This window comes from Anguilla rostrata, chromosome 8, assembly GCF_018555375.3.
Source record: "Anguilla rostrata isolate EN2019 chromosome 8, ASM1855537v3, whole genome shotgun sequence".
Lineage (NCBI taxonomy): Eukaryota > Metazoa > Chordata > Actinopteri > Anguilliformes > Anguillidae > Anguilla > Anguilla rostrata.
In genome coordinates, this window is record NC_057940.1 from 8,545,456 (window position 1) to 8,557,373 (window position 11,918).

Sequence of the window (11,918 nt, forward strand, 5' to 3'; positions counted from 1 at the left end):
GTGTATGTGTGTGTATGCACCTGTATGGTGGAGAAAGTACACTTGAGCCCATGCAATGTTCACCAAAATCAAACAGGAACCCGGGGGATTTCCACAGTGGTGTGGAGTGTGGTGGAACCGGAAACAATCGGCTTGTGTCAAAAGTGAAGGGGAAACAACTGAGGGAATGTTACAAAAAAAAACCACAAAAAAAACACAGCTCATATTTTCAAGCAAATGACCCTATTCTGTTAGTATCCTCTGACAGCTAGTTTGAAATGACTGAAAAAAACAAGCGATGCATAAACAGTGTCTCTGGCTGTAAACTGCTCATTACCCAAACAGGAAATATTCAGTGGATCAAATTAATATCAAAATTTGAGTCTTTTTTAAATTTTTTTTTAAATCCCTTGACATTGAAATCAGCAATGAATTCAATTCCATATTTATTTTTATTTAACTCCAACCACAATAAAAATATATTACTCGTGTCCTGGATATAGCCTAGTCCCAATTAAGCCTGTGAATCTACCCCAGACTGCCCATTACCCAACAATCCTTGAAACTTTTTCAGACAGAATTTCTCTGCCAACAGAATTTGTCAGCCACCTGACTTTTAAGCATTACCTAGCCTTACCTTGACCTTGCTTCAGCCCAATCACAGAGAGGGGAGCTGCCCCTTTGCAAAATGATGACCAATAAACAGCCACAGGGCGGTCTGTACTCCCCTCTCCAATAGGCTCACTCGGAAGTGACTGCAATGGAACGTGGGAGATGGAGTCTTTCCAGAAGTTAAGGAGGAAAACTCATCAGCATCTACACTCAACCTTGCATCAGCCATATCTGGCTCATAGCTGGGTATTGCCATGCAAATCTTCTCCAGTGATGCTATTTATCTTTACATACCCAGACACACAATCCCCTTCACATCTTTAGAAAGGGTCCATGACACAGGTTTAATCCTCTTATGCGCCGTAGCGTAGAGCGCCTATCATGAAATCTACGGCAAGCTGCTAGGACAAAAAGCGCAAAACATCGCTTCTGCCTTTTTTCTCTCCCTTGTATCTTGACGTGACTGAGAGACAACCAGGCTTCTGTGTGTATATGGGGAGTGTGTCTGGGGGAGGGGGGGGGGGGAGGGATTTTAGGAGGCACCCTTCACTCATCATCACTACGCAGCCTCAGTTCAGCAGCAGCAATTATGTCCTCAGAAGACGGGGCTCAGTGGGGACCCCTCTCATCACCTCTGGGGAAAGAATGTGCTCAAAATTTTTTTTCAAAAATACAAAAGAAAACAATGAAGAGGTGGCCACAGGAGCGCTGGAGAGATAAACCTCCCAGCGAACAGAAACACTCTGTTCTTTTTTTTTTAAGGGGGGGGGGGTGTTGAGGGGGGGGGGGCGTCATGCATAGCTGATCGCTTGCTATTCTGCACAGAACACGCCATGTTCGCCCCGCTGCTCCATCCCAAACGCCAAGCAGCATCGACAAAAGCGAGAGGCCCCTCCCACACAAAAAAAAAAGACACAGAGGCACAAACATCTGGAGGATCCGGTAAATCGGAGCACATGTGGATAATGAGTTAACTGCATCGGGGGCATGGAGTCCATTCTCAATCGAGTTACCGGTAATTGATCGCGGCTCTGAACCGTCGCCACTGAGGTCAGAACTCCACTCTCCCAAGGGCCCAAACGCGGATGCGATCCGTGATACACTTTAGAAAGACACAAACAGACCAAAAGCAGCTGCACCGAAAATAACAGCCCACCCCCCACCCCCCATGTTGTGATCTCTTAATTTCCTCTGTGAATTCCACTGGCCTGGCCCGCCTGCAGTTTATATGAAGAAGATTCAGTTCCTCCCAATTTTCTTTCATCAGGCCAAACTAGACCAAAATGAAGGGGGGGGGTGAAGTTATTTAAATGTGCATCCAATACCCTCCATTGCTGGATTTCACGTCACATAAACCCTACATTAATAACATAAAATACAGTTAACTAATGTAAACTAATCTAGCACTGACAGAACAGAAATGGCAGCCATGTTGGTTCCAACTCTCACCATTTTGACAAACCGACCAAACCACCAACAGTGCAAAGGGCCCGCGCGGGGCGAGGCCTGTACAGGAGGACAGTTATGAAACCTTGCGCCTCACAGATTCAGCTCTTTCTGCGGCGCCGGTCTTGCTAATGTTGTCAAAGTGATGGACCGGTAGTCTTTCGCCTTCGAGAAATGTGGTGAAACCGGTTCGTTTTCCGCGATCTGCCTTTCATTCACAATATCTAGTCTCAACATTGGGTTAACAGGTTTCAACATAATTCTACTGTACAAACACCAGCAGTGTGAGGAGATGCATGAGTGAGAGTACTGGGAGTGTAAGGAGATGCATGAATGAGAGTACTGGGAGTGTAAGGAGATGAATGAGTGAGAGTACTGGGAGTGTAAGGAGATGCATGAGTGAGAGTACTGGGAGTGTAAGGAGATGAATGAGTGAGAGTACTGGGAGTGTAAGGAGATGCATGAATGAGAGTACTGGGAGTGTAAGGAGATGCATGAATGAGAGTACTGGGAGTGTAAGGAGATGCATGAGTGAGAGTTCAGAGAGTGTAAGGAGATGAATGAGTGAAAGTTCAGAGAGTGTAAGGAGATGAATGAGTGAGAGTACTGAGAATGTAAGGAGATGAATGAGTGAGAGTACTGGGAGTGTAAGGAGATGAATGAGTGAGAGTACTGAGAATGTAAGGAGATGAATGAGTGAGAGTACCGGGAGTGTAAGGAGATGAATGAGTGAAAGTACCGGGAGTGTAAGGAGATGAATGAGTGAGAGTTCAGAGAGTGTAAGGAGATGAATGAGTCAGAGCACTGGCAGCATAAGGAGATGCATGAGTGAGAGTACTGAGAGTGTAAGGAGATGAATGAGTGAGAGTTCAGAGAGTGTAAGGAGATGAATGAGTGAGAGTTCAGAGAGTGTAAGGAGATGAATGAGTGAGAGTTCAGAGAGTGTAAGGACATGAATGAGTGAGAGCACTGGGAGTGTAAGGAGATGAATGAGTGAGAGTACTGAGAGTGTAAATGGACAGGCTTGACCTGGTTTTATTTTAGCAGTAAACAAAAAGTTAAATAGTGTAGTAGTTTAGCCAAATTCTCTCTGTTTCCATTAGCGATCCACTTTTAAAAATAAATCTGTAACGAAATCAGTATTATGTGTCTCTAATCCAGCGCATGTGTCTCTAATCCACGTAAACTATTCTCCACCTTCTCTTCCCTCCTCATTCCTCCTCCACCCCCACCTCCCTCTTCCCTCTCCGCAGATGACTTTCTGGCCGCCTTTGAAGGAAAGGTGGCTACAATCCGGAACTCCTTCACCCATCCAGTGAGCCCCCCAACCCCCCAGGACAACCCCACAGCCACACTGACCTCCTTTGAAATGCTGGAGGACTCCGATGTATTACAACTGATCACCTCTCATCGCGCAACCACCTGTCCACTTGACCCCATCCCATCTAAAGTTCTCCAATCTATCTCCAGCGAGCTCCTTCCCTATCTGTCTTCCATTGTTAATTCCTCTCTCTCCTCTGGTCATGTTCCCTCTGTTTTTAAGACGGCTCGTGTTACCCCACTACTCAAAAAACCCACCTTAGACCCCTCCGATGTAGCAAATTATCGACCCGTTTCCCTTCTACCCTTTCTGTCCAAAACCCTCGAACGAGCAGTTCTTAAACAATTAACCTCTTTTCTCCATCAGAACAACCTGCTAGACCCTCACCAGTCTGGCTTCCGATCTGGGCACTCAACAGAGACTGCACTCCTAGCTGTGACGGAGGCACTTGCCACTGCAAGAGCCTCACGCCTTTCCTCTGTCCTGATCCTTCTTGACCTGTCTGCAGCTTTTGACACGGTCAACCATAAAATACTCCTCTCCACCTTGGCTGGGATGGGAATTGCCGGGACTGCCCTGTCTTGGTTCGCTTCCTATCTTGCAGATAGGACCTACCAGGTCACCTGGAAGGGGTCTGCCTCTGCTTCTCATCCACTTGTTACGGGAGTGCCGCAGGGATCTGTACTGGGTCCTCTGCTGTTCTCCTTATACACCAGATCTCTTGGTTCAGTCATTAATTCACATGGTTTTTCCTATCATTGTTATGCAGATGACACACAACTCTTCTTTTCTTTCCCCCCCTCGGCCACTCTGGTCAATGATAAGATCTCTTCCTGCCTGGCTGACATCTCCACCTGGATGGCCAGCCACCATCTGAAGCTCAACCTCAACAAAACTGAGCTGCTCTTCTTCCCGCACAAGACCTCCTTGCTTCGTGAACTCTCAATCACGGTTGATGGCACCACAGTGACTGCCTCTCACTCTGCCAAGAGCTTGGGGGTGGTCCTGGATGACCAACTGGACCTCAAGGAGCACATCAAGGCAACATCAAGGTCCTGCAGATTCCTCCTATACAACATCAGGAGGATTCGACCATACCTGACGACGCACTCCACCCAGCTGCTCGTCCAGGCTACGGTGACCTCTCGCCTTGATTACTGCAACTCTCTCCTTGCAAACCTGCCAGCTTGTGCCATACAGCCACTACAGATGATTCAGAATGCCGCTGCCCGGCTCATCTACAACCTCCCCAAATTCTCCCACGTCACTCCTCTGCTGCGATCACTTCACTGGCTACCGGTCGCTGCCAGGATCCGATTCAAAGCCCTGACCCTTGCCTACACTGCCGCCAACAGAACAGCCCCATCTACTTGCAGGACATGACTCAATTCTATGTGCCTGCTCGACCACTCCGCTCTGCAGCAGCAGGGCGTCTTGTAACCCCTCCCACCCGCCCAAAGGGATCACAGAGCTTCTCCACCCTAGCTCCCCAGTGGTGGAACGAACTCCCCGTCCCTCTCCGAACCTCCCCTCACTATCCATCTTCCGCCGTGGCCTGAAGACTCATCTCTTCAGACTATACCTAGAATAACCACCACCATGCTGTGTATATATATATATTTAAAAAAAAAAAAAAAAAAAAAAAAAAAAAAACCCTTTTTCCTTGTCACTTGTTACATGTTGCCCCATCCCTGCACTTCTTGGTAAATTGTATTTGTCCTAATACTCTAGCTTAATCTTCTGCCTAGTTTGGCTTTGCAGATGTTAGACCAGGATAGTGTTCATTGTTCTCAGCTAGAAATAGCTGTACAAAATAAGTAATTGTACCTTACTGAACCTGTGATTCAGCAGTTGTCTACGATCATGAAAATGCACTTCTTGTACGTCGCTTTGGATAAAAGCGTCTGCCAAATGAATGTAATGTAATGTAATATTAATTAATCATTGCTAATGCCAGCTTTTTTTTAAACAATGCATTTAACAGAGCATAATTATGACTAATGAGAGCTGTTGCTCACTTGTCCTGTAATTCCCTAATTTCTCTATTATAATATTATCCTGATGATTTAAACGTTGTCTGCCTTTGGCAAATTTGACCTGTCCTCGTTCCATTTATTTTGCATCGGGCAAACTAGCTATTAAATGAATCATGGGCGACAACAACCGAAGATAGATACAGGTGACAGGAACCACAGAATTATGTGTTGGGCAGATGGGGAAAATGGTTCTTTGTTACATTACATTTCCGATTACCTTCATGCGCAACCATAACACTGCAAATGGAATTTCAAGTGCAAAAAATGTTCACAGCTACGCACCTCCAAGTGAGAATTTGAGTGCCATTGGGGTGTTATACACGGGTGTCCAGATTGTGTTCAAACCAAGAAATACGTGCATCTGCCCCCCTAACCACCCCCCCACACCCCCCCACACCCCCCCAACCCCCACCCCATTAGCAGCATGAACCCTGCCCATTGGACCACAAACCACACACAAGCACTCTCACCCACACTGCACCCGCTGAGCTGAACAGCAGCCGAGGACCCATTCGCGCTGAGCGTCAGTCACGTCACCCGTCGAGAAGCGTCCGACGCAGCGAAGCGGAGCGCGACAAAAGCCTTCGCGCCCGATGGCCCTTATTCGGCCGCGAGCGCCCAATCACAAATGAACGCCGCTTCGAAAAAACAGCCCCCCCTGAACGTCCGTGCACGCGGTTACAAACGCATACGCGCCCGCGCAAATATTAACTGCTGCTGACCAATGAAATCGCGCCCACGTACGACAACCCGACCACACACTGGAGAAGAAAACGGCGAGCGATGTACGGAGAGCAGGTCTTGATTCCCCTGACAGAGCATTAGGCACCCAACTGTTCTGCAACTTCGACGCCTCGGGCAACTTGTTGTGACACTGTGGACTGAATCAGACAGTGATGGGAAACAGGTGTTCCAGTGTGTGCGTGTTTGTGTGTACGTGTCTATGTGTGTGCGTGTGCGTACACGTATGCATGTCTATGTCTGTCCATTTACAGACAGGAACTTATAGAGGCATGGGCAGGTGAACTTGTAATCCTTTTTTTTTTTCCAATAAAGGTTCATTGTGAAATATCACTGTGGAACACGTTTGGTCCTGACCCAGGGAAAAAGTATGGAAACTTTGGACCAGCAGTTCCCAACCCTGTTCCTGGTGACCTGCTGTCCTACAGGTTTTCACTCCAGCCAACCCTAACAAAGCACACCTCATTCAACAGCCATAGATCTCATTGAGCTGATAATTGATAAAAGGTAGAATCAAGTCTGCCAAATTAGTGCTGAAATGAAAACCTACAAGATGGTGGATCTCCAGGCACAGGGTTAGGAACTACAGTGCTACTTCAGACAGAGGTGTCCCTTCTGGTTCCCATTGGAAACAGGACGGGCCACCAACACAGGGTGAGGCAGTTACCCTAAATAGAAGCCCCACATTTCCTCAGAGGACCATTTCCCCCTAACTAAATTTAGACGTTAACATTCTGGGCATATTCAGAGGATCCTTTCTCTTTTTTCTCTCAAACCAGCTTCCTGTTGCTAGTAACCTTCCTACTACATACAAACTGTGTTACATCTCTAGTCATTACATTACATTACATTACATTACATATGACTTTATTTTACATGTTTTATACAGATGCAGTCATAACACCTGCTTCAAAGAATAGTGAACACGTTGCACAACAGTAGCGGGGGAAATACCATACTTGGTCAAATCTGAACAGCGTTTGAAATGGAAAAGGTGCCGGTACTCAAATGAGCAAAACATAGAAGTCTCGTTACGGTCCGTTCTGGAACTTCCCATGTTTTAGCCAAGCTAACTTGTTGAAAAAAACTGGTTTCGTTGCAGAAAAACAGCGAGAAAGCAGGTACCATCAAGGTAATGAAGTCCGTTTTATTATGACTTGTCAATGGGTGGCCTCCCTTGGATATGGACTACAATGCAGTTACTGCCGAGGGAATGAGAGAAACAGAACTTCACGGGCACACAAACAGTGCACATGTTACAGTTTACGAGAAGTAGCGGAACGCGGGAAAAAAGTACCGGTGCTCGTAAGATCAAAAATGTACAAGTCGCGGTACAGCGTACCGGTCCGTTAAAGCCCACTTCAACTACCGATTCTAAATAAAATAACAACCATGAAGAACCGCTCTAACGTCCCATTGAGGACATCATTTCTGTTCAATACCGAAGAACCGTAACTGGACAGCGGTTTCCAGCATCACACACCAAATTGGGTCAACGTGAGATTTGCGGAGCACATTTATGTGAGTGCAGCTCCGGTCCCTGCTTGCTGATCACTAACCCTTTAATGTGCAAGATCACAAGTACGTGATTGTGAAGTTCACTTAACTGAGCATTCCAATGCTGATGTATCAATCGCAACTGGCAATTGAAAACAATGGAGTTCTAGAACACTGAATTAGAATTTTTTTTGGGGGAAAAAAAAAAACGTATTTAACTAATGTACTCAGGAGACACTGGGCTTCTGGGAGATGACTGTACTACCTGACCCATCTACACACTTTATTAATTTGTCACCAATGTACATAACACAACACAATTGCGGCCTGGGGTATCATGTCCAAGGGCTAAAAAGTTGTCTCCAACACAATTCGCACCAGCAACCCGTGGGGCGAGAATGCTTTCTACACATTCAGCGTTGGCAACACACCTTACTACAGACTTATGTTTTCGGTCCAACAAGCGCCCGTATTTTGGTATAATCACATGCCCACACACCCACGTAACCCCAGAAATCTGGAGACTGTCGTGTTCACAATCCAGAAGTCAATAGTCTCATGCATTCCTGTTTCACAGTGTGCCAACATGGATGGTTTGACCGCTGCTCAATCCCCACCACCACTGAAAAAAGACCAGAGGTTTTGAGCTTGAGATCAGCAGCGTAAATGTCCCGCGTAAAGAGGCAGGAAGGACACGTGCGCCAGGAAAGATAATATTTAGGTAAAGCACCGCGTCTTTTCTGTAATGGAGACAACTCCTTGGCAACAGTGACAGCCATCTCTAGGTTTTATTTGTGGGTGTAGGTGTGTATTTGTGTCTAATGTCTAATGGTTGGATGTTCATCAGGTCAAAACTCACTTTGGGGTGTTGTTAGTGTGAGGATACTTTTTTGTTTTGTTTTTTAAGCAATAAAGATGTTCAAACAAAAAGGCTAGCACTCCTGTTGCTCTCCTATTTCCAAAGCAGTGCAAAAAAAAAAAAAAAAAAAACGAATTTTATCCTAAATAAATCTTCTAAAAATGTCCATCAGGAAAGATAATCAATGTCCACACAGAGGGAAATACAAGATGTAAGACGTCCTAATTAAGTGAAGGGACTGAAGCGGCCCAAGGTCGCACCATTCTCTCGCATAGTTACTACTATCTGTCACCACCCTTACAGTGTAGCCGTTACCGTTACAACTGAATTTATTAGACGGCCACACAGGCCGCGGGATTTATTTGCTCTGTGGGCGCGTTAATCCCACAGCCCATATATCACGTGCACAATCACATTCGCGGATCATAAATCTAGCAGGTATGGTTTTTTTCTGGGAAAACTACACGTCAGTCAATCGCGAGGTTTGGCCCACCAGATGGACCTCGTATCCTATTCCTAAGCACTGTGCGTAGGCTATTTAAACTAAAATAGCAAAAGTCTACCATTCATTGCGTATCGCACGCAAAAAGTCAACCATTTAGAATGGGTAAAGTAGCAATTATATCATGTTCGTAAAGCCTGGAAATGGTTGTTTATTATAGGCTAGTGCTCACTACATTTCCCGCCCCCTCGCTATTCATTGATTTACTTCAAGAAAAACGTAGACTCGAAGCCGGTACTGATCTAAATGAAACCGACGTGACAATCGCTTTTTAAAATTCTTCAGTAAACGTGACTTCAAATCAATGGCGGTAACCAGGGTTAGTGTTTTTTCATTGCATGCGTAATTGTTGAGATGCTAAACGTCGGAAAACCAAAACTGAATTTTCTACGGTGAACCTACCTGCTCCTTTCGCTTCTGCCAGCGTCCGCACGGGCTCTCCTCCAGGATTTCGCTTTCATCCTCACTCTCCTCTTCCTTTCCCCCAGACCCCGAGTTCCTCTCCGGGACGGACATAGTCATTTTATCCGTCTGTTGCCGGCTTCTCTCCCCGGCGGATTATCTACAACTAGCTAGCGAACGTGATGCCGGTATCGCCGCGACGACCGAAGAACACGAGCAAGAAAAGAACCCCGTTCTTAAAATCCCAGTATTTACAAACAAGTTAATTGAATCGTGTGCTATTTACAAAACCTGTCTAAAAATGACTGCAGTCTACGTTATATAGAATATGATAAGAATCAGGCATTAAACACGCGCTTCAATGAAGGCAGCGGTGGTGTCTGAAAATATAGCCAGACTGAATTAATGAATAATCCAAAAATTTTATGGCGGCGAGAAGTCATCCACGGAAAATAGACTTATTTTGTTACGGTGCATACTCCAGCGCGTAAAGAATAAATCCCGATGTTGACCCTCGAAGTGTTGCTAAACGCAGAGCACCCGAGTGAAATGCAGCTTCTGCACCCCGGATGGTCTCCTTCCATCGACGCAGTGTTTACTTTTTACTTGCTCGGCCCCCCTTGCACGACCCACACGCACAATTCGCATGACGTTCTCAACGGCGGGTCTCAGAATTTCCCTCAGTTTTAAGGCTACCGTAAATATAGTAAAGCAAGCGCATAACTACAAGCGTTGCAAAGGCTGCGATGCAGCGTTACTAGTGCCTGTAGAGTAACGCATGTTTATGCGTTCTACGTTCGTATTTTGCTGAAGTTTAGCCATAATGTGTAACTGGCGAGAGATCGTCTCGTCTGTTCTCTGTGCTTAAATATGCCACCGAGTAGCCGCATAGCCAGATAATTGCGCTTGAATAGCTGAATTCCGGCTGCACATCTGTCATCAGTTTTATAAGACACGCCTCCAGAAGTCTCTCTCTCTCTCTCTCTCTCTATCTCTCTCTCTCTCTCTCTCTCTCTCTCTCTCTCTCTCTCTCTCTACTAGAAAACAGGAAAGAGGAAAATATTTGATCCAAGCTATTGGCGGTGATTTGTGTGTGGAGGATATTTGCGCAACCAGTCAGGAGATCAGCAAGTAATTAACAAGTTGCAGACACTTTCGGAATAGAGCTTAGAGTTCTGTACTGCGTGTTCGTTTCTGTGTGTATTTTAAGTGACAGTTTCGAGCACCAGATATTTGTCCCTGTGGCCCGTGCCAAACGGTAGCCTCGTTATCCAGTACAATCCTTCGGACTTTAGGTCGATCCGGTCGATTTCCAGCGTGATACTGGAATCCCTTGTTCTTTTAAAATCCGCCTGAAGAGGGCTCCCTGTTTTTACAGGGGTAGCTTGCCTGGTCTGCCAGTTACAGCATCATGAACCGAACCAGGTATCTTTTCAGATGAGCGTATAGGCCTACCGTCCAAAGGGACTCACCTGACTAGAGTAGCTGGAATAACTGTGGATAAAACTGATTTTAATGGTCATCATCCTCATCATAATTATGTCCTGATGCTGCATAAATCATCAAAGGCATGGCTATCGTCTTTAGCACCAAAATGTCATCCTCCTCATTAAGACAAGCAGGAGACAAAGTAGTTCTGACCTTTCAAGTTTATATAAACGCAAACCTTTAAATATGACTAAGTAAATATGAACAGCTAGTGCTCTGTGACATTAGCACAGTTTGATTTGTTATGCTTTCGGTGTGTGGTATCTCTTTTATGAAAATCTACACAGATAAGATATCATAACACTCACTCATAGCTGAAGTGGTGTGTAACAGTAGCCAAAGCTTTGTTTTGGTGGGAACTGTAGATTTCATAGACGGTTTTCCCTGCTGCGATGTATGGCCGCCGCAGAGACATCGAGCAACCGGTTTGGCCCGGCGCGAGTGGGAGCGGTAGAGGGGGCGTGTGGAATGTAATTTGAAATGCGCAACACTGCGTACACTTCTTCACCTCTTTTGGAGCTGTGCGTTGGACCCATAGACCGTAGGTTGGACCTCGGCCACGGGCCTTTAAGAACCATGGCCAGCCCGTGCTGTAGCATGTCGATATCGTTCCACGGCACACGAGCACCGCCCCCCCCCCCTTATGGCCTTATGGCGGTGTAGTGAAGAGGGACGCGGGATCGCGGGTTTAGGGTCACGTGATGACAAGGTACAGCCGCCCGCCGCGGCGCCGCGCGACTCCAGTGACAGGCCACGAGCTGGGAAGGTCGTGTCTGTCTACGCTATGACGGCGTGTGATGTGGAATTCGAGACACGGACGGTGTCGCGTGCAGCTCTGATGAACAGCAATAGCTACACTGACAGGCGATTAACACCGGAAGAGAAAGACAGAGGAGCTTCGGAGAAGACTAAATGTCACAGTGTACAGCCGAGGTGGACTGGATGGCCTGTTCTTATCACCGTCATTACTGTCCCGAACAACTGAAAATGTCACGGCCAGGGGTTAGCGTATGCTGATCACTGGTAGATATTGAA

General features: G+C 46.4%; 1 protein-coding gene across 2 annotated transcripts in view; it reads right to left on the reverse strand.

Moving 5' to 3' along the window:
• Positions 1-10,296, reverse strand: part of nrbp2a (nuclear receptor binding protein 2a) — a 62,566-nt gene extending 52,270 nt beyond the window's left edge. The window contains exon 1 of one of the 2 annotated variants that reach the window (XM_064346204.1): positions 9,396-10,296. In XM_064346204.1, coding sequence (XP_064202274.1) covers positions 9,396-9,515 — 120 coding nt within the window. In that variant the 5' untranslated portion in view covers positions 9,516-10,296. The remainder of the gene's footprint in view (positions 1-9,395) is intronic. The other variant, XM_064346203.1, reaches the window with a different exon arrangement.
• Positions 10,297-11,918: the final 1,622 nt, after the last annotated feature.